At 45.2% G+C, this 23,375-nt stretch overlaps 1 protein-coding gene across 1 annotated transcript in view; it reads left to right on the forward strand.

Moving 5' to 3' along the window:
- Afap1l1 (actin filament associated protein 1 like 1) overlaps positions 1 to 23,375 on the forward strand; it is a 73,706-nt gene that overhangs the window by 48,072 nt on the left and 2,259 nt on the right. Inside the window, exons 10-18 of the mRNA XM_042692177.1 lie at positions 2,270 to 2,363; positions 2,563 to 2,727; positions 4,082 to 4,293; positions 5,590 to 5,735; positions 6,623 to 6,695; positions 8,766 to 8,877; positions 15,461 to 15,625; positions 18,188 to 18,366; positions 22,845 to 22,973. Coding sequence (XP_042548111.1) covers positions 2,270 to 2,363; positions 2,563 to 2,727; positions 4,082 to 4,293; positions 5,590 to 5,735; positions 6,623 to 6,695; positions 8,766 to 8,877; positions 15,461 to 15,625; positions 18,188 to 18,366; positions 22,845 to 22,973 — 1,275 coding nt within the window. The remainder of the gene's footprint in view (positions 1 to 2,269; positions 2,364 to 2,562; positions 2,728 to 4,081; positions 4,294 to 5,589; positions 5,736 to 6,622; positions 6,696 to 8,765; positions 8,878 to 15,460; positions 15,626 to 18,187; positions 18,367 to 22,844; positions 22,974 to 23,375) is intronic.

The following is a 23,375-nucleotide window of genomic DNA, read 5'->3' on the forward strand; positions in this document are numbered from 1 at the left end:
CCCAGGGCCTGAACACTGTCCCTAAGCTTCTTTTGCTCAAGGCTAGCCCTCTACAACTTGGGCCAGCTTTTTCTGTTTATGTCATACTAAGGAATCAAACCAGGGCTTCATGCATGCTAAGCAAGCATTCTATCACTAAGCCAAAGGGGAAGGCAGGTGAAGAGAGGCCCTTTATATCCCCTATTCTTATAATTCATCATCTAAAAGGAAATTGTGGGAGTAGAGCTAAACTACTTTTCTCCTTAATTCCAATTGTTGAATCTGTGTTGTGTGTGTGTGTGTGTGTGTGTGTGTGTGTGTGTGTGTGTGTGTGTGTGTGTGTGTGTGTGTGTGTGTGTGTGTGTGTGTCTTAGAGATTGATTCCCCAGAGCCTGGGCATTGTCCCTGAGCTTTTTTGCTCAAGGCTAGTGCTCTACTACTTGAATCACAACTCCACTTCTGGATTTTTGTTAATTAATTGGAGATAAGAGTTTCAGGGCTGGGAAGGTGGCTCAGTGGTAGAACGCTTGCCTTGCATGCCTAAGGCCCTGGGTTCAATTCCTCAGCACCACATAAGCAAAAAGAAAAAAGCCGGAAGTGGCGCTATGGCTCTCAAGTGGTAGAGCACTAGCCTTGAGCTGAAGAGCTGAGGGACAGCGCCCAGGCCCAGAGTTCAGGCCCCATGACTGGACCCCCCCCCAAAAAAAAAAGTTTCATAAAATGTACTGCCTGGGCTGGCTTTGGACCTCGATCCCAGATTTCAGCCTTCTGAGTGGCTAGGATTACTGGTGTGAACCACACCAGCGGCCAGCTGAATCTGGGCTTTTAATATTTATTAAACATATTATAATTGCCCTGGCCCCTCATCTGCCCTGCCCTCCCCCAGTTCCATGCTCAAACATGAAACATCCCTGGGGCTGACCTCGAGGGCAGGAGGATCCTTGGCAAGACATGGTAATTCATGCCTACAGTACTAGCATCTAGGAGGCAGAAACTGTTGCAAGTTCAAGGCCAATCTGAACTATTTGTCAAGATCATACCTCAAAAAAAGAAAGCCCATCACACAGGTGTTGGAGATGATTCATGTTGTTGGTCTTGTAATTTCACTTAGGCTGGCTACTGTTCCGAAAGTAACAGTAACCTTCTCTAGATGACTGTAAGTCAAACGAGAAAAACAAGGGAAAAATTTCCATGCTCCATCACCTGCCTTGACCTTATAAGACTAAATCAGTAAATCAGTGAACTCAGCTTGTTGAGAACTGGGCGGGTATAAATCTAATGTAGCTAGCAGTGAAATTAATAGCATTTTGTGTAGATATGAGCATTTTTGTGTGTATTTGTGTGTGTGTGTGTGTGTGTGTGTGTGTGTGTTCCTTTGTTTTTCCTTGTTTGTGGGACTTGAACTCAGGGCCTGGGCACTGTCCCTGAGCTCAAGGCTAGTACTCTACCACTTTGAGCCGTGGTGTTCTTCCGGTTTTCTGATAATTAATTGGAGATAAATGTCTCACAGACTTTTCCTGCTTGAGCTGGCTTTGAACCATGATCCTCAGATCTTGGCCTCCTGAGTAGCTAGGATTACAAGCATGAGTCACCAGCTCCCAACTGTGTTGCTATTTTTCCTATTTTCCTCCAAGCTAGGATCTCTCCTAGATTCCTATTGGTCTTCAGGTCCTGGCTTGACTATTTTATTTTCTTTGGTAGGATTAGAGTTTTGACTCAGAGCCTTAGACTTGCTCAGTGTTTCTACTCACTCAACTACCACTCTACCATTTGAGCCACACTTCCAGCTCTGCTTTTTGCTGGTTAATTTGAAATAAGAGTCTCACAGACTTTCCTGCCTAGGCTGGCAATCTCAGCCTCCTAAGTAACTATACATGTGTGAGCCACAGGCCAGCCCATCCCTTATTCTCACTGTCATGTTGGTTCTTCCCCTTCTAAGTCTCATCTTGCCAGGATGACACTCTTTATGGCTCTTTTGCATTCAGGCTTACTCCCTTCTTGCCTGTCCCCACTACCCACAGCTTTACAGTAGTACCCTGCGTTCATGCCCTCCCAACGCCCAGTCAACTGCTGAATAGAGTAGACTCCTAGAACATTGCTGTTAGTGTGCTATATTCATCTCATTCACCAGCAGATATGGCCAAACACACCTAAGTTGCCATCTTCCCAGTCCCTGGGGTAGTTAGTATAAGGCACATAACAGTTGATGACAATGTTAACTATTTTATCATGTGCTTGGGTACTTAGGGGGAAGACTGAACTGATTGAGGCTATCTCTCTCCCTCCCCAGAGGCTGTCCCAAGAGAAGCAGACCTCAGACTCAGACAGTCTGGGCATGGGCGACGGTGGTTCCACCCTCGGTCGCCGGGAAGCTTGTGAACAAGGTAGAGCCCTCCTTCCTTGTCTCAGGCTGGAGGATGCTCTAGCTGGAGTGGGGGTGGGGGGAGGCTTACCCTTAGGCACAAGTGATTGAAGTCCATATAGGCCAGTCCTATGTGCAGGCTGCAAAGGGCTGCTGGGAACAACAAGGATGGGTAGAACCAGGGCCCCTCCTCCATGCCCAACCCATTTCTTGGGCAATAGGCAAAGGGAAGAAGAGCAGCCTGGCAGAGCTGAAGGGCTCCATGAGCAGGGCTGCAGGCCGCAAGATCAACCGCATCATCAGCTTCTCCAAGAAGAAGGCCCTGGCCGAGGACCTACAGACATCCTCCACCACGTCCTCCACTGAGGAAGAGGTTCCATGCTGTGGTGGGTATGGGATGGGGGAGAAAGGTTGCTCAGGTTTTACAGAGCAGGGATCCTGGGGCTGAAGCCAAGAGACCCTCCATGCCTTAGCCCTCTGGCTCCCAGGACAGGGTGGTGATCCATCCTCTGGATGGCTAAACCCACTTAGCAACACGCCTTCCCTCCATTTCTTTGTTCCTCTGAGGCCCTGAAGTTCAGAGGAAAACAAGATTGCCCCATCCCTGCTCCCTGACACTTTAGGCAAACCACTGCCCATCTTGGCCTTAGTTTCTCTGCTATCCTGAGAGTAACTTAGTTCATAGCTTATAACATGGCAGGTACTTCAGTTATAGCTCTGTCTTGCAGAGAAATTTGGCCAGCCATTGGTGACCTGTAATTCTAACCACTCAGGAGACTGAGATCTGAGGATAATGGTTTGAAGCCAGTCCTGGCAAGAAAGTTTGTGAGATTCCTATCTCCAGTTAACCAGCAAAAAGCCAGAGGTAGAGATGTGGCTCAAGTTGTAGAATGCAAAACCTTCAGTGAAAAAGCTAAATGAGAATATGACACCGTGAGTTCAAGCCCCAGCACCAGCACACACAAAAACACAACAGCAACAACAAAAATGCTTAAGATCTTTTTAATATAAATGCATTTAGCATTTGTGAAAACACATTTGGAAGAGAAGCATTATTTTTCAAATAAATACAGTATACTGAATATAATACTGTACGCCAGTAGAAAGCCATCCAATTTGGCAGGTTTAGGTGTAACTCTGTAGTAGAACACTTGACCAGCATGTGTGAGGCCTTGGATTGAATTCCTATTCCTACAAAAAATAAATAAGATCATCTGTTTCCAATATGCAGAAGTATTCTACCCTGAAAAAATAGTACAAGAGTGTATGACTATAGGGAGATATTTTGTAATCAGTGAGTCAAATTACGCTATGGTTAATAATGATCATGATGACAATACTAATAATATTTATGTACTGCTGTTCAGCTATGGTGGTTTCCACATGCTGCCACTAGGTGTCAGCACCATCCATTGGTTTCCATCTTGCAGTACAAGTTGTGGGGGCAGGCAGGAGGCTTGTTGTGCTCTTATAGCCTTAGGTGTAGCTTCTGCACTTCCCAGCACTATTTTTGACGTGCTCCTTAGGGTGTTCAGGGATTATCAGCACTCCCTTCAGAACCAGAAAACCAGCTCAGGAAAGAGGGTGCTTAAGGCCTTTCCCAGTAAAGCACAAGGGCACTGGGGTAGTGCAAGTGCTCAACCCTGGGGTACAGGGCTGCACACCTGCACCCGGCACAGCCCAGCTCCCACACACACACACAGGCTGTCGGAGGACACATGCCCTCTCCCCTCCCCTCAGGCTATCTGAACGTGCTGGTGGCCCAGGGCTGGAAAGAACGCTGGTGCCGCCTTCGGTGCAGCACTCTGTATTTCCACAAGGACCGCGCGGACCTGCAGACCCATGTGAATGCCATCGCCCTGCGAGGCTGCGAGGTGGCCCCGGGCTTTGGGCCTAGGCACCCGTTTGCCTTCAGGATCCTGCGCAATCGGCAGGAGGTGGCCATCCTGGAGGTGAGGGGCAAGGGGCCCAGGGGTCTTGGCCCCAAGGTCTTTTGGGGGGGGTGGCTACCACTGCACTGCAGGCAGGGAGGGGGAAGACACAATAGAACACAGGCCACCAGCCTTCAAATCCCAGCTAAACATGAATGACTTCAAGTAAGTATTAGGAACATTACAGTTACAGCCCATAAAAGGGGAGAAGCATGCCTACACTACTAAAAATGATTTTTCTGATATTCTTAGTAGACCATTATATTTTTTTAAAATTTAGTATTATTATAAAGGTGACATACAGGGGTGTTACAGTGACATACATAAGTCAGGTAATGAGTACATTTCTTCTTGGACAGTGTCACCCCTCCCCTCCCTCTCTCTTAGTTTTCCCCTCCCATCCCCACGGACATGTTCAACATAATGTCATGTTCAACATAATGTCTAGTGAGTACCACTGAGTGGAGCATTAGATTAAACAGAACATTCTGTATTTAGATTTTCTCAGGCAGCCTGAGAGCCCAGGTTCATCTGTTCATCCTGATCTTAAATTTTCAGGGAACACTTAAATATTGTTTTTATACTCAGATGGTTAGGAGGACCCCAAAAGTATGCAGTCTTAGAAAGGTATTCAGGGCCTGGGAATGTGGCTCAGTGGTAGAGCGCTTGCCTAGCATGCATGAAGCCATGGGTTCAATTCCTCAGTACCACATAAACAGAAAAAGCCAGAAGTGGTGCTGTGGCTCAAGGGGCAGAGTGCTAGCCTTGAGCACAGAGAGGCTCAGGGACAGAGCCCAGGCCCTGAGTTCAGTCCCCAGGATTGGCACAAAAGAAAGGTAGTCAGGCCGGGCGCTGGTGGCTCACGCCTGTAATCCTAGCTACTCAGGAGGCTGAGATCTGAGGATCGCGGTTCAAAGCCAGCCCGGGCAGGAGAGACCATGAGACTCCTATCTCCAATAAACCACCAGAAAGCCGGAAGTGGCGCTGTAGCTCAAGTGGTAGAGCGCTCGCCTTGAGCTGAAGAGCTGAGGGACAGCGCCCAGGCCCAGAGTTCAAGCCCCATGACCGACAAAAAAAAAAAGAAAGGTAGTCAGGTATGGCCTCTGCTCTTAGAGGAGGTGGCTTTGACAGAAATTGGGATCCAGGGAAAGAAGGAATCTCAGATTTCTAGATGTTCTACTCTCATTCCTCTTTGAACCCTAAGGATGGGGTACAGAATAGGTGCTTCTGAGTATTTGTGGTCCGGCTGAAGTAAAGCAAGCTGCCATCAACCTTCACAATGTGGAACTGAGGTCCACTGTGCCCCTTCTACTCCAGGCAAACTGTTCAGAAGACATGGGTCGCTGGCTTGGGCTGCTGCTGGTGGAGATGGGCTCCAGAGTCACCCCAGAGGCACTGCACTATGACTATGTGGATGTGGAGACCTTAACCAGCATCGTCAGTGCTGGACGCAACTCCTTCCTGTAAGGGGTGGTCCACCACCCGCACCTGCTCAGGGCTCTTTCACCTCCGTCTGTGCTCTGAGCCCAGCCTTGGGCACTGGGAGGAAGGGGAGGAGTCATGAGCTTGGGAAGCTAGGGTGGTGCCTTCTTCAGTCAGCAATGCGGAGGGAGCTGCCCAGGGTGGACGCACCCTGTAGACAGAATGACTCAAAAAGGATCTGTGTTCTGCCCTCACACCACAGGACCTTTCGCAGACACACCCCTGAGTATCCGTGTGGGCAATGTGGATGATCCACCAATTTCAGCATTAGAAGAGCTCAAGCCAGGCATGGCGTCATTCACTTTTAAACATAGCACTCAGAATTTCAAAGTCAAAAGTCAGCCTGGGCTACCTGGCAAGACCCTGGCTCCAAAATTAAGAAAAGCTTGCCGGACATTAGTGGCTTACACCTGTAATCCTAGCTACTCAAGGTTGAGATCTATGGAATATGGTTCGAAGCCAGCCCAGGCAGGAAAGTCTGTGAAACTCTTTATCTCCAGTTAACCTCCAGAAAACTGGAAGTGTTGCTGTGGCTCAAAGTAGTAGAGTGCTAGACTTGAGTAATAAAGCTCAGCGACAGATCCCAGGCCCTGAGTTCAAGCCCCACAGTTGACAACAACCACCACAAAAGAAATACTGCAAGGTGTTGGTGGCTTGTGCCTATAACCTAGCTTCTCGGGAAGCTGAGATCGGATGATTGCCGTTCAAAGCCAGCTCAGGCAGGAAAGTCCATAAGATTTGAGATGCTTATCTCCAATTAGGCTCAAAATGTCTTCCAGTTCTATGGAGAGCTGCTGCCAGAATCTCAGGAGGGGTGACCAGGAAAGCACCACCCCCACCAGCATCCCCATTCCTCCTGTTTCCCTAGGTACGCCAGATCCTGCCAGGATCAGTGGCCTGAGCCCCGTGTGTATGACGACGTTCCCTATGAACAGGTGCAGGTATGGTGGCTTGGGTTGCCTGAGAACATGGCAGAGGCTGCTTCTGTCCCTACACCCCATCCACACACACTGTCCCCTGTCCCTTTCTGCCTTGGAAAAACTGCTTTACTTAAGCAACAGCTAGAAGGTGGGGCTCTGCTCCTCCTCAGAGCTCTGGATGAGAAGTCTGTGGTGCAGGAAGTACCAATGGATTTGCGGGGGTGGAGGGGGTAAACCTGTTCCCAAGTGCCCTCACAACCTGTCTTTTCTGCCCAGGAGAAGAAGCACATTCTGACTAGACAGGTGGGTGGAGCGGCCTCACATCTAGGCAGAGAGAGGCTCAAGTCTGCAGGCCACGGCCCTTCTGTGGATGGTGCTGGCTGGCACTCTGAGAATCACACCTCTGTGACTCACTTTACTAGAAATCTCCCCAGCCACCCTTTCTGTTTCCATGGTCTTTCTTCAGACTCAGATGAACATGGGGACCTAGTTTGAGATGTATAGCCGGACAGCTTAGTGCCTTAGACATGAATGCTGAAGTCAAACCTGGAGCTGAGGCCAAATGACCTATGTTGGCTTTTCTGGGCCTCACATCCAGGCACCTAGTAGGCAAGAGAACGCTTATCTTCTAGCACTGTGGTGAGAACTAAGTGAAATATTGCATGTAAAAAAAGATCAGCAAGTGGTGCTGTGGCTCAAGTGGTAGAGCGCTCACCTTGAGCTGAAGATCTCAAGGACAGCGTCCAGACCCAGAGTTCAAGCCCCACGACCAACAAAAAAAAAAGATCAGCATAGCTGGGTCTGGTGGCTCACACCTATAATCCTAGCTACTACACAGGAGGCTGAGATCTGAGGATCACAACTTAAAACCAGCCTGGGCAGGGAAGTCCATGAGACTTAGCTCCAACCTAAAAACTGGAAGTGGAGCTGGGTTCAAAGTGGTACAGTGCTAACCTTGAGCAAAAAAACTCAAGGACAGTGTCCAGGCCCAGACTCCAAGCCCCATGTCCGCCCCCCCTCCCCCCTCAAACAAAAGCGGTATAGTACCTGGACATTGGGAAGTTTCATACAGAAGAATCAATAGTACCCACACCCAAATCTAGTTACTTAGGAGGCTGAGATCTGGAGCAGAAAAGTATGAGATCTGACCTCTCAAATAGCCAGCAAAAATTAGAGCTGGAGGCAAGACCTAACCAGTATCAGGCCCTGAATTAAAAAAAAAAAAAGTACTGTTGTTATCAATATTATAGTTACATAATAGTATTATACTCCACTAGAGTTTCCTGAGCTTTGAGTAGATTTTGAGTATTTATTTATTTATTGGTTTTATTTATTTATTTATTAGGAGTGGACTCAACACCTCATGCTACACTCTAGCATTTGAGCCACACTCCTGTTCTTTTGTATTGTTGTTGTTTTTTTCTTTTTCAGGACAATTTTTTATTAGTATACACTAGTTTTATAAGAAGTGGTTTCTTGGCAACATTTCCATACTTGTATGCAATGATCCCAATCGGCTTCACCCATTTGGTTTGATTTTGACATAAATGATCAAAACTAACTTTTCTCAGACCAGTTTCAGACTGCCTCCTTCCACTTCCCAAGTAGCTGGGATTATAGGCATGAGCTGCCATACCTGGCCATGTAATACTGGTAATGCACAAATATGTAGCCACTTTCATAAGCTATCTTACTACTACCATAGACTGATCTCACCCGCAATTTTTTTGTTTCTTTTCTTGTGTTTTTTGAGGAAAGACTGTAGTCGCAATTCAGGAAATTAGAAGGATTCATCCAAATGATGTGAGGACAAAAATATCTATCATAAATCTCATATGGTTACCACCCGTCTTATGAGATTTCTTAGTTGTCCTCTCAGCAGGCACTCCAGCTTAGGGTTGCCCTCTTCTGCCTGCCACAGAAAGACATGAGATTCAGATGGCACACTGCTCGTGAAAGTGGTTGAGAAACTGTCTGCATCTGCAGACAAAAGGCCAAGATCTCAGAGGCCCTGCCAGGCTTGTTCCCAGCAGGAACAGGGCTGGGTGACACTAGCCTTCCCAAACTTAACCTTCCTCCTCTTCCTCACAGGACGAGGAGCCCCCAAGGCCCAGCGGAGCCCAGGTGAAGCGCCATGCCTCCTCCTGCAGTGAGAAATCCCACCGAGTGGACCCCCAGGTCAAAGTCAAACGTCACGCTTCCAGTGAGTTCCATGAGGGCTGCCCTGATGTGCAGGGGGAGGGGAGGGAAGCCATCATGAATGGGTCTCAAAACCAGACTCTTAGCTGGGCACTGGTGGCTCATACTGGTAATCCTAGCTATTCAGGAGGCTGGGCTCTGAGGAACAAATTTCTAAGTCAGCACAGGCAAATCTATGAGACTCTTCCCTTCAGGTAGCCAGCAAAAAGCCTGAAGTGGAGGTGTGGTACCAGTAGTAGAGCACCAACCTTGAGCTACAAAGCTAAGCAAGAACTCAAAACCCTGAGTAAGCAACACACACACACACACACACACACACACACACACACACACACACACACACACACACACACACACACACACACACACTGCAGAGTAAGCAAATTAGATGAGTAAAATATAGGGAAAGAAAGCATGCTACCCTAAGAAAAGGAACAACAGACCCATGGGAGAGCATTGGCCTAGCATGTAAAAGTCCCGTGTCTCATCTCAGCCTGCAAAGCAGAGTACTTTAGGGTTGGGGCATATAGGGAACTGGAGCTATCAGACAGCATGCAACCCTCCAGGAGCCCCCAACAGCAGCACTAGCCAGATTTGCCTATTCATCAAAAATGCTAGAAATTGGGCTTTTTGTTTTTATCTCACAAGATTTTTTTATTATCATTCATTATTACCAGGGAAGTCCACGATGGCATTTCCACACATGTATATAATGCATTAGGACCTTGCCTCCTCCATCACTCTCCCTGACCCCTGCCTCTTCCTAAAATAATTTCAACAGGGTTCACTGCTTTATTTTCATATATACAAACCAACTGCTTTGACCATATTCAGCCTCATTGCAATCTTCTGTTTTAATATGAAGGATTAAGTTTTTTAAAGATTGAACACTGATAATGTAGACGTAAGTATACATACACATATAAATATAGCTACAGATATAAAATACAGATTCAGAGACCATCTCCCTACTTTACCGGTTACCTGAGCTAACAACTTCTTTCTTATCTGGGGTGACAAGGGTAAACCAGACCCCCTCCATGTACCCTGGATGGGCTGCCTGGAGAGCCACAGCTCCCCTGTGTATCCCATCCTGAGCCCCACCCAGCTCTGCATGGGATCCAGTGAGGTGCCTGACTGCCGCCCTGCACCAGTGACTCTGTGCCAGACAACGCCTGTGGGTTCTGTTTCCAGCACAGCCTTTGCGCCTTGAGCAAGCCAGCATCCTGTCGGCCTCTGTGTTCCAAGAGGTTCTTCTTTCTTCTCTACATTTCTTCCCTAGTCTGCACCTGGACAAACTCATACTCTGTACTCTTTTTTTTTTTGGAGGGGAGCGGGGGCGCGGGGGCTGGTCCTGGGGCTTGAACTCAGGGTCTGGGTGCTATCCCTGAGCTTCCTTTGCTCAGGCTATCACTTTGAGCCACATCACCACTTCCAACTTTTTTTTTTTTTTTTTTTTGCAGTTTGCTAGAGATAAACAGTCTCACATACTTCCCTGACCAGGCTGGCTTCAAACTGAAATCCTCAGTTCTCAGCCTCCTGAGTAGGTAGGATTACTGGTGTGAGCCACCAGCACCTGACTGCACTTTGTTTTTTGAAGTATTATTTTGAAAAGATCATTTTTCAATGCTCTAGCACTGTTTTATTAATATAGCTTGTCCCTGGGGGCTGGGAAGGTGGCTCAGTGGTAGAGCGCTGGCCTTGCATGCATGAGGCCCTGGGTTCAATTCCTCAGCACCACATAAGCAAAAAGAAAAAAGCCGGAAGTCATGCTGTGGCTCAAGCGGTAGAGGGCTAGCCTTGAGCTGAAGAGCTGAGGGACAGTGCCCAGGCCCAGAGTTCAGGTCCCACGACTGGACCCAAAAAATAAATATATATATATATAAAAAAATATATTATATATATTATATAAATAAATGTATAATATGTAATATACATTATATATATTACATTATATATATTTATATAATAATATATATATTTTATACATATAGCTTGCCCCTCCTGGGGGTAGATCTGCCTTCCCTTGTTCCTCACTCAACCACTACACTGCTATGTAACATTGGAGAAATCTCTCCCCTTTTGGGGTGAGGAGTTCCCTCTTAGGCATTGAAAACAATGGGACCTATTTTAAATGGAAAACTACTATGAAAACAGCAATGAAACCTGTTGACATAGCTTTGGAAAGGGAAGAAAAGAGGAAAGGAGAGTGATAGAGCTGAGATTGATTGCAGACTATTGTAAATGTGTGGAAATGCAACAGTGAAATTTCTGTCTACCATAACTAAGGTAAGCTAATGAAGAAAAATGGAAAACTAACTGAAATAAATGTGGAAGAGTAAATAGATCACACACACACACACACACACACACACACACACACAAAACTTCTGGGTAAACACATTTATTTCTCCTGGTTCTGGGTTGGAAAGTCCCAGAAGCCAGCAGATTGGTGTCTATTAGGCCCATCTCCTCTTTTCATTTTTTTTTAAGAAGCTGTACAAAGGGGTTGCCATTTAACAGAGCAGTTTATGAATCATCTTGAGCAGTGTCATCCCTTTCCACATTCTCACCCCTTTCTCCCACCCTTCTTTTTTTTTATTGTGAAAATACTGTACAGAGGGGTTACAATTACATGGGCAAGATAATGAGTACATTTCTTATCAAGCATTGTAGCCTCCTCCTTTGTTTCCCCTTCCCATCCCTTCCCATCCTCCCCCCCTCCCCTACCCAATCCTCCCCACCCCACACACACACACCAAAGTTGTAAAGTTTGTTTTCAACATAACGACTGGTACATCTCATTGTTGCAATGGGTACACCTGTATCCCTATTTAAATGATTTGTTTTTCCCCTTCCCCTCCACAAATTATACCGACATGAAATAGAGTGAAAGCAGGGATTATACTGTGGGGGAGGGACAGACAAAGCAACAAAGAAATAATCTTATAAATGTGTTAGAAACAACCGCATGAAAGAAAAAAACATTTGAATACATATCCTAGGGTTCACTTCCCTAACATCACCTTATCTGACCTTTTTTGCTTGACTCAGACATACACTAGATATTGCAAATAAGGGAAACCATGGGACCTATGTTTCTTTGGGCCTGGCTTACTTCACTTAATATCATTTTTTCCAAGCCTTTCCATTTCCTAACAAATGGGGCAATGTCAGTCTTTCTGATGGAGGCATAGAATTCCATTGTGCATATATACCACATTTTCTTGATCCATTCATCTACTGAGTGGCATCTGGGTTGGTTCCATATCTTAGCTATAGTAAATAAAGCTGCAATAAACATAGTCGTGCTGGTAGCTTTAGGGTGGTCTTGTTTGTAAACATTTGGGTAAATGCCCAAAAGTGGAATTGCTGGGTCATAGGGGAGCTCTATGTGGAGTCTTTTGAGGAACCTCCATACTGCTTTTCAAAGTGGTTGAACAAGTTTACACTCCCACCAACAATGCAGTAAGGTTCCCTTCGGTCTACATCCCCTCCAGCATCTGTTGTTATTAGAGTTCTTGGTTTTAGCCATTCTAACTGGAGTGAGGTGGTATCTCAATGTTGTTTTGAGTTGCATTTCTTTTATGGCTAGGGAGGTTGAGCATTTCTTTATGTGTCTATTGGCCATCCTTCTTTCCTCTTCAGAGAAGTTTCTCTTTAAGTCTTTAGCCCACTTATTTATTGGGCAGTTGTTTCTTTGAAGTTTTGTTGTTGGGGGATTTAATTTTTTGAGTTCAAGGTATATTTTAGATATGAGACCCTTGTCTGTTGTATGGCTAGTAAAGATCTTCTCCCAATCTGTGAGCTTTCTATTGATCTTGGGAGCTATGTCCTTTGCCATGCAGAAGCTCTGCAATTTCATGCAATCCCATTTGTCCAACCTTTCTTTGATTTCTTGTGTTTCTGGGTCTCTATTTCGGCCTGTGCCAACAAGACCTAGGGTTTCTCCTATTCCATCCTGTAATGTTTTCAGAGTGTCTGCTTTGACTCCAAGGTCTTTGATCCATTTGGAGTTGATTCTGGTGCAGGGTTATATATAAGGATCTAGCTTTAGTTTTCTACAAGTAGTTAACCAGTTTTGCCAGCACCATTTACTGAAGAGGCTGTCTTTCTTCCATTCTATTTTTTTAGCTCCCTTATCGAAGATTAGATGGCTATAGGTCTGTAGGTTCATTTCTAGGTTTTCAATTCTATTCCATTGGTCTTGAGGTCTGTTCTTGTTCCAGTACCAAGCTGTTTTAATTACTATGGCTTTATAGTAGAGTTTGAAATTTGGTATTGATATTCCTCCAGCACAGTTCTTTCTGTTGAGGTCTCCCACCCTTCTTTAGAAAGAATAAAACTGTACCATTTATAAATAAATGGAAAGACTTGGAAAAAATTGTGTTAAGTGAAGTAAGTCAGGCCCAGAGAGTCAAAGGATACATGGATTCCCTCATATGTGGAAGTTAGATTTAGCTTAAAAATGTTGAAGTAAACAAGTTAGATGGTATGCAAATGTACACAAATGTCTTAGCTGAAATACAGTAGATTGAAGGGAGAACTCAAAGAGTGCAATTTCTTAGGTAAAATCGAAGTTCAGCAAAATACACACCAGGAAGCTGGTATTCTAGGAAGTAAATATGCAAGTAGGATGGGGACGGGCCCAGAGGGAAGGGGTAAAAGAATGAAGAGTGGAAGAATGCAGCCAAGAATCTAGTGTATATCCATTTCCTGTTTCATGATGACCACCTTCCTGCTCTCTCTCTTTCAGGTCTGTCTTTCAAGGACACTGATCCCATTTACAAAGCCTTGGTACCTTTTCCCATGGTTCTCACTGTTAGCTGTGGGACTAAGCAATCTGTGCCTCAATTTCCCCAAAATAAAATGGAGTTTATAAATACAATAAATAAATACCAATAATAATAGATCTCAGACAAATAAGCTAATATTTAAAAATAATTTTTAAAAAATTAGTAATTAAATTGGATGCCAGTGGCTCATGCCCCTAATCGTAGCTACTCATTAGGCAGAAATCTGAAGATCACAATTTGAAGCCAGTCCGGGCAGACAAATCCATGTAACTCTTTTTATGTTATATATCTTTTAAAAATTATAATCATCTTTAAGTAGTTGTACAAAGCCATATGACTCATCTCAAATTAACCAGCAAAAAGCTGGAAGTAGAGGTGTGGCACAAATGAAAAAAATAGAACTATTAAGAGGATGAGGATAAAAGAATGAAATGAGGGAAGTAAATATGATCAAATACATATGCATATATAAAAATGTTAATGAAATAAATTGTATACAATTAATAAGTGGTATTAAAATACCTTTAAAAAGAAATGAGTATAAAAGCAAGTGCAGCAATGCATATCACCATAGTCAGTAACTATGCACCCAGCTTTCCAGGCATGAAAGTCCCCAAATTTTGATCTTCAATTAAACAACAAAAAGCCAGAAGTAGAGCTCTAGCTCAAGTGGTAATACACTAATCTTGAATAAAAATGTTAAAGGACAGTAATTAGCTGGCTGAAAAAAAAAAAAGCTAAGGGACAGTACCCAGGCACTGAGTTCAAGCCCCAGGACCAGCACACACACACACACACACACACACACACACACACAAAGTTATGATGAGAGAATACAAGTACTGTTTACCTGTTTCTAAAGACCTTGTTCCTGGTGCCTGGGATCTGCTAGCTCCCTTTTCCTCTCTTTTCCTTAAGGCATTCCATCTGAATAAAAGGAATTGGTTCACTGATCATCACTGGCTCACACCTATGATCATTAACTACTCAGATCTTAGGAGTATGGTTCAAAGCCAGCCGGGGTAGGAAAGTCTATGAGACTCTGGTCTCCAAAAACAAGCAAAAAAAGCCAATGGACTATGGCTCAAGTGGTAGAGCACTAGTCTTGAGCATAAAAGCTCAGGGACAGTGCCTACCCAGTCCCTGAGTTCAAGCCCCAGGACACTGACTGACTGACTGACTCTGACTCTTCCCTCTCTCCCAACACCTCCCCCCCACCCCCACTGCCTGTCTTGACCACCTTCATCACTGTGTTGGCTAGGTGTATACTCTAGCCAGAAAAAAGAAACCAAAAGCACCAGGGACAAAAATACAGTTTCTCCCTCCCCCACAGTATAACCCCTGTTTTCACTGTATTTGATGTTGGTATAATTTGTGGAGGGGAAGGGAAAAAACAACTTGTTTAAAATGGGATACAGGTGGACTTACTGCAGCAATGAGATGTTATATCAAAAATGAACTTTACAACTTTGGCAGAGGGGGAAGAGATGGGAAGGGGAAACAGAGGAGGCAACAATGCTTGATAAGAAATGCACTCATAACCTTGCCCATGTAATTGTAATCCCTCTGTACGGTATTTTCACAATAAAAAAAAATACAGAGTTGCACATTCTGACACAATTTGAGAGAGGTCACTGTGCGTGCACAACCACACACACACAAAGAAAGGAATTGGTTGAATCTTCCCATTTTACTGACAGAGCCATTTGAGACTGAGGAAAAGCCCACGCAGCCTCATACCTCACCAGAGGTCATGACTGAGAGCCTTTCCTCTCTTCCCACATCTCACAGGTGCCAATCAATATAAGTACGGCAAGAACCGGGCTGAGGAGGATGCTCGGCGGTACCTGATAGAAAAAGAGAAACTAGAGAATGAGAAAGAGGTGATTCGGACAGAGCTGCTGGCCCTGCGGCAGGAGAAGAGGGAGCTGAGGGAAGCCATTCGGAGCAGCTCAGGTACTGCATGGGCATGGCCCCGAGTACACCTGCCCTGGCACAGTGTGGAGTCATCTGCACAGGGCATCTGGCTTTCCACCCAACTGATAGGAGGCTCCTCCCTTCCTCCCCCGCCCCTTGTTTCTGGTCACTTCCTTTAACTAAAGCACGTGCTGTCAAGTTAGTGACTGCTTTTGGCTAGAAAAGCATCAAACTCATGGGTGATCTCAAGGCAGTAAGAGCCTGGGTTTAAGAAGTGTGAAAAATAAGTGCAGAGAGTGACTCTTGCAGTAAGGCACCTACCTAGTAAATGTGAGTTCAAACCCCAGTACAGTCAGAAAGAAAGAAGCTGGGTGCTGGTGGCTTACACCTGCAATCTTAGCAACAGAGGAGGCCGCGATCTGAAGATCGATGAAGCCAGCCTAGGCAGGAAAGTCTGTGAGACTCTTGTCTCCAATAGACTACTAAAAAAGCCCAAAGTGAAGCTATGGCTCAAGTGGTAGCGACTCTTCTCGACAATTAACCACCAAAAAGCAGGAAATGGAACTGTGGCTCAATGCAGTAGAGTACTAGCCTTGAGCCAAAGAAGCTCAGAGACAGCACACAGGCCCTATGTTCAAGCCTCAGGACTGGCACTAACAAAAAGAGAGAAAGAAAAAGAAAGCCCCTACTGAGTGTGCCTTGGCATCACTTTGAACCCATATCCCTTCATTCTCAGGTCTGTGAGAGGCATTGGTCCCAGGCTGGCAAGGATACACAGTATTACTTCCCAGTGTTTCTTCTGAAACACAAGGACTGCTGCAGCCCTGACCAGCTCTGCAGCCCTTACCAGCTCTGCGCTTTCCACACCCCTCCTTTTCAGTTTTGTTTCCTCTAGTTCTCTAGCTGCAGCTTATCATGCTCAGCCTGAGGTTTCTTCACATGCTGGGGAACAGAGAACCTCATAAAACATGTCTACAGTTGTGTAGCCCATGAATCTCTGGGTCCATTCCTAGGATAAAAACACAAACTATTTCAGGACCTCAAGGGCTGCTCTGGAGCCTCAAACTCAGAGCTTTTGGTTTAGGGTGAGACCCATTCTGAGTAGCCAAGGGGCAGAATCGGTGGGAGGTACAGGAAGGCTTGGTTTCAACATAAAGCAGTTTGTATAAGAGCCAGAAACATGAGTGGCTCTCCTCCATTTTGGGGGGGGGGGGCGGGGAGGGGGGAGGCGCGGTCTTGGGGCCTGGGCGCTGTCCCTCAGCTCTTTAGCTCAAGGCTAGCGCTCTACCACTTGAGCTACAGCGCCACTTCCGGCTTTTTTTCTTTTTGCTTATGTGGTGCTGAGGAATTGAACCCAGGACCTCATGCATGCAAGGCAAGCGCTCTATGACTGAGCTACTTTCCCAGCCCTCTCTTTCATTTTTTTAAACTATATTGCTATCACCTTGTAACAGAGTAGACAGTTTTATTATCTTATTGTTTATCATACACAGATTCTTCAAAGGCAAAAATCTTTGCCAGTTGTACTGTCTGACATATCTCAAGGTTTAGGACAGTGCCTGGTACATAGTAAAAGAACTCAGTAAGTGCTTACTAAAGGAAGAATGAGTGAATTTAACATTACTAGGTAACTTCTCAATGCAGAACAGAGAGTGGAACTAGCTGAAAACCTTGGAAGACCCATCAAGTGGCCATGGCTCTTGCTACTCAGAAGGCAGACAAATGTGAGAGGTGCTTATCCAATTAAGAAGCAAAAAGTCAGAAGTGGAAGCATGTTTCAGGTCATATGGAGCCAGCCATGAACAAAAAAACTAAGCAAGAGCATGAGGCCCTGAGTTCAAGTACCAGCAGTATGGGCACCAGTACGGCACCAAAAAAAAAACCAAATGCCTGAAAAGATACCACCACTTAGAAACACCACTAAAAAAGTTAAACTGAATAAGCAGCAAAATTCTGAAAACCCTCATCTCTGTAAAGCCTCATGTTGACTCTGGCCTGCAAGCAACAGACACCAAAATCAGACTGACATACTGGAAGAAAAAGATAGCTAGAAAATTGGCAAAACAGGTACTGTGAGGTCTAAGGACATAAGCAATGTCACTGGGAAGCTAATTTCTCTAATGCTGCTGCCTTCCTCTACTTTGATTTTGTTCCCTCCCCCTTGTGGTGGCAGAGTGGTTGCACAGTTCCAGCCCTCATTTTAGCCTGTTCTCTTCTCAGTGACCACACCAACTTGATCTCTAAACCAGTCCCTGTGACCGTAAGATAAGAGGTAATTATGGTCCAGGCCTAAATTATGTGCCAAACCCTTGAACTAGGATTGAGGTCAACCCCATTCAAACTATGGAGAATAAAGGGAAAGAATGATGTCCCAGTAGGAAATCAGGAGAAACAGTGGTTCCCTACTTCTCAGAGATGGGAACTAAGCAGCCAAAGACATCACTGTAGACCTGGAAAGCCAGGCCCAAAGTCCATCTCCTAAGTGGGACTGAGGCGCTAGAAAGGCTGTCCAGGAAGGCTTCCACTCAGGGCCTGAGGCTCTTGAGCAGCTCCCTGAGCTTTGGGGTAGGCGCAGCTGTTTCTCACTGTCTCTGCACTCAGGTGCAAAGCTGAAGGCCCTGGAGGAGGCAGTGGCCAGCCTGGAGGCTCAGTGTCGGGCAAAGGAGGAACATCGGATTGACCTGGAGCTGAAGCTCGTAGCTGTGAAGGAGCGCTTGCAGCAGTCCCTGGCAGGGGGCCCAGCTCTGGGGCTGGCCATGAGCAGCAGGGGCAGGAGTAAGGTGAGTTCCCTGGCTTGTATGTGGGCAAATGCTCTCACACAGCAAGACACTCTCACACAAAGACTGCTCTGCTCACTTCAGAAAACTGAGGCCCAGGGAGGTGAAGATATGAGCCACCTGCAGCATAGCCAGGATAGGGATCTTAGAGAAAGTCCTAGTGGCTCTCTAGCCTGCTCTCTCTAGGTCAGCACTGCTGTCTTAGAAATCTAAGATCTTGAGCTGGGCACCAGTGGTTCATGCTTGAATTCCTACTACTTAGGAAGTGAATATCTATGGATCAAGGTACAGACCATCCGGGTAGGAAAGTCCTTTAAAAAAAAAAAAAAACTAGTCCTGGGACTTGAACGCAGGGCCTGGGTACTGTCCCCGAGCTTCTTTGGCTTAAGGCTAGCATTCTACCACTTGAGCCACAGCATCACCAGCTTTTTCTGTTTATGTGGTACTGAGGCATTGAACCCAGAGCTTCATGCATACTAGGCAAGCAATCTACCACTAAGCCACATTCCCACCCCCCCACAAGACTCTTATCTAACCACTAAAATGCCAGAAGTGGAGGTGTGGCTCCAGTGGCAGAATGCCAGTATTGCATGAAAAAGCTAACAGATGGCCCCAGGCCCTGAGTTCAAACCCTAGTACTGACCTTCCCTCTTCTCCCCACAAAATAATCTAAGATCTTGGAAATGGTCTCAAGATTACTAATAATAACAGCTACCCTATGTTGAATAGAAAACGTGCTGTTGGATTACCTTGGGCCAGTACAGTATTTAAACTGCACAATCTCATAGTCCTATGAGCTTGTATTAATTCCACTTGACAGACAGGGAAACTGAGGTTCAGAAGTCTTTGAGTGACTTGCTCAGGGTCACTCAGCCAAGTGAAAGACAGAATTACAAACCCAGGAAGTGTGACTGCTGAGATTCCCAGCTATCTCCACAACCCTCTCTTCTAGGCTTAGCATTCACTCCCTCTGTTACCCCTGGCAACCATACAAGGATGATGTTCTCGCTCCCAATAGGATATCCTGAGAGGCAACATCCCTCACTTCAAGTCTCTTGAAAGTTCTTTCATTAGCATATATTTATTGTACAACAATAGCTTTTTATTATGGTACTTTGTATATATATATATGTATACTTTGTGTAAACATGTTGTATAAATATACTTTGCATAAATATATATGTTTACTTCCTACATGATTTGATCAAATTCATCCTCTTTTTTTTTTTTTTGCCAGTCCTGGGGCTTGAACTCAGGGCCTAGGCACTGAACCTGAGCTTCTTTTGCTCAAGGCTAGCTCTCAATGACCCTTAAGCTACAGCACCACTCCCAGCTTTTTCTGCTTATGTAGTGCTGAGGAATTCATACATATAAAGTGAGCACTCTACCACTAAGCCACAGTCCCAGCCCCCTCTATTTCTTTTTTATCCCCATTTCTTTACCCATCTTTATTTTATAGTTTTTGATGGGCTTCATTATGTTATTTGCATATGTACATATAATATACTTGGGTGATACCCCATCACCCTCTCCACCCCTCCCCTTTGCCCCCTCCCACTGGCTCTCCCGTACCATCCCCCTTTTGCATTTGTGTCTTTTGCTGTTATTTTCTGTTTGTTTCTTCATATGAGAGAAAGCATGAGATACTTGTCTGAGCTTATCTCGTTTAACATAATGACTTCCAGTTCCATCCATTTTCCTGTCGGATTTTCAGTCTCAGTAGTGGGACCATCATTCTTTTTTTATATGAGATGCTGTATACATTCTGGGGTGCTTAGCAGCATCCCTAATGATAACACCCCACCTTCATTTACAACCACCAAAATTGTCTTGAAAGCTGGGCACAGAATCATATACATGTAATCCCACTATTCAGAAGGCTGAGGCAGAAGGATTACAAGTTTAAGGCCAGCCTATGCTATAAAGTGAGTTCTAAGTCATCTTGAGCTATGATGGCATCTCAAAAAAAAATTTCTTTAGAAAACTCACAGATGTTTCCTAGGAAAACAAAATCACTCCTGGTTAGGGACCGTTAAGAATTAGGGACCATAGCTGGGCACTGGTGGCTCACACCTGTAATCCTAGCTGCTCAGGAGGCTGAGGATCATAGTTCAAAGCCAGCCCAGGTAGGAAAATCTGAGATTCTTATCTCCAGTTAATCACCAGAAAAGCCAGAAGAGGAGCTGTGGTTCAAGTGGTAGAGTGCTAGCCTTGAGTAAAGAAGCTTAGGGACAGTGCCCAGGCCCTGAGTTCAAGCAGCAGGACCAGCAAGAATTGGGGACCAGGAGTGTAACTTGATGGTACAGCACACTCGCTGACATATGCAATTCTTTAGGTGTGATCCCTAGCACCAAGAGAGACAGAGACAGAGAGACACACAGCAAGAGAGACAGAAAGAATTAGACTATATGTGTTTATCATTATATCCTTAACCCTTGCTGAAATCTTATTAGCAGGAATGTAATAAATGTCTATTGAATCAGCAAATGTGTTTCCTACTTTCAGACCACAAAACTGAGTCTCAAAGAGACGAACTAGCTTGTCTGATAGATATGTCATTGGAAGCTGTATTTGTATTGCTGTTGTTCCAGATGGCACAGACTGGGCAGATCACAGCCAATGACTGAAGCCAGAGCTATGTCTCGCACCCCCACACTTCCTCTCTACAGGGAGTTTCTAACCTCATTTTAGACATGATTCACATTTGAATCAGAGTCACAGAGGGCTGGTGAGCAGCTAGAACTGGATCCCTCCCACTGCTTCTGCCCACGAACTCACCCTGATGTCCCTGGTCCACACTGCTTGTCCTTCCACTTTTGATCCTGTGACACTCTTTGGAGAGCAAGAGAGTTGTGTTCTAAATTCCTTTCAGGCTTACCTGTTGAGATTTCATACTTAAGGAACTGCATCCTGGGGTATTAAGCCATTCTGTAGGCAGTGTAATGAGTAATAGTGGTGTAGGAAATGAGAAGCGAAGCCAGAGAGAAGCAGACAAAGGTTAACAATAGAACTGCATAGCTCAGTGGTACAGCATGTGCTTCTTAGCATGCTTAAGGACTGCATGGGGCTATGAGATTGTGCGGATTGAATCCCAGCTCTCATATTTATCAGCCACATGACCTTATGCAACATGTAACCTTGTTTCCTCATCTTCAGAAGTAAATAACTAATCATACTCCTGTCACTGCTGGTTGGTAAGGGCTAGAATTGGAAAGCCTCCATTCAGAGTTTTGTCCCAGATCCTTAACTTCTATCTCAGAAAATGAATTTGAGGACACTGTGAGGTAGAGACTGAGGTTTTTTAGTAAAGCAAAGATGGTATACCACCCAGATAGGAAAACAGGCTCATCTGAGAACAGAGTAATGAGTTCTCTAACATCACAGGTATTTGTGGCAGAAATAAGAACGTTGGGAGCCAGGTGCTAGTGGCTAGCACCTGTAATCCTAGCTATTCAGGAGGCTGAGATTGAGAATCATGGTTTGAAGTCAGCCTGGGCAAGAAAGTCCATGAGATTTTTATCTCCAGTTAACCAGCAAAAAGCCAGAAGTGTGATGGTCCTAGGGCTTGAATTTGAAGCTTAGACACTGTACATGAGCTTTTGTGGTCAAAGCTGATGCTCAGTTGAGCCACAATTCCACTTCCAGCTTCTGCTGATTAATTAGAGGTGAGAATCTCATAGACTTTCCAGCTTGGGCTGACTTCAAACCATGAACTATAGATTTCAGCATCTTGAGTAGCTAGGATTAGGATTACATGTGTGAGCCACTAGTATGGGGATTTCTCTGTTTTGTTTTGGTTGGTTGGTTTTTTTTATTTTATTTTTTGCCAGTCCTGGGCTTTGAACTCAGAGCCTGGGCGCTGTCCCTGAGCTTCTTTGACCCACAGCATCACTTCTAGCTTTTTCTCAGTAGTTTATTGAAGATAAGAATCTCACAACTTTACTGCTGGGCTGGCTTGGAACCACAATCCTCAGATTTCAGCCTCCTGAGTAGTTGGAAATACAGGCATGAGCCACCAGTGCCCAGCTTCCCGTGTGCTTTTAATGGATCTAATTACTACAGTACTGTCTCACAATTCCTGGCTGTTGTTTCCCATGTTTTTGTTTTTGTTTCGTTTCGTTTTGTTTTTCTTTTTGTCCTGATCTCTCCTCACTCAGTACCTACTTTAATGAACTTGTAGAAAAGTTGCCTAGAACATGATGAGGGTTCAGAAATACTGATTTTCATTGTCTTTATCTCAAGGCCCTTTGTATCTTTTTCCCTATGCCCTCATATGTTTGTTACTGTTTTAAAGTACCTTTTGATTTCTTTTTTGTTTGTTTTTTGGTGGCATAGGGATTTGAACTCAAGGCCTTGTAATTGCTAGACAAACCAGTTCAGATATGGCCCAGCCTCATGAAGTGCCTTATTCTTTTGAGAGCAGACTAGATGCAAATAACTAGCACTAAATCTCACTTAATTATTTTTTGGACCATTGACAGGAAACTGCAAATAAACCCCAGAACAGTGTCCCTGAACAATCTCTCCCTGTCAACTGTGTTTCTGAGCTGAGGAAGAGGAGCCCATCCATTGTGACCACCAACCAAGGACGGGTGCTGCAGAAAGCCAAGGTATACCAACAGTTCAGGCAATCAAACTCTAGCTGGAGCTAGGTGATGGTGGCTTGTGCCTGCAATCCTAGCTACTCAGGAAGCTGAGATCCGAGGATTGAGGTTTAGAGCAAGCGAAGCAGACAAACCCAAGAGACTCATCACCAACTAAATAGCAAAAACCTGGAAATGGAGCTATGGCTCAAGTGGTAGAGTATCAGCTAAGTTAAAAAGCTGAGTAATAGCAGGAGGCCCTAAGTTCAAGCCTCAGAACCAACCTCCCCCCCCATTTTTGGGGTGGGATCCGGTCGTGGGGCCTGAACTCTGGGCCTAGGCACTGTCCCTCAGCTCTTCAGCTCAAGGCTAGCACTCTACCACTTGAGCCATAGTGCCACTTCTGGCTTTTTTTTCTTTTTGCTTATG

The sequence above is a fragment of the Dipodomys spectabilis genome, unplaced genomic scaffold (genome assembly GCF_019054845.1).
Source record: "Dipodomys spectabilis isolate Male_0828 unplaced genomic scaffold, ASM1905484v1 ptg000147l, whole genome shotgun sequence".
Taxonomy (NCBI): domain Eukaryota; kingdom Metazoa; phylum Chordata; class Mammalia; order Rodentia; family Heteromyidae; genus Dipodomys; species Dipodomys spectabilis.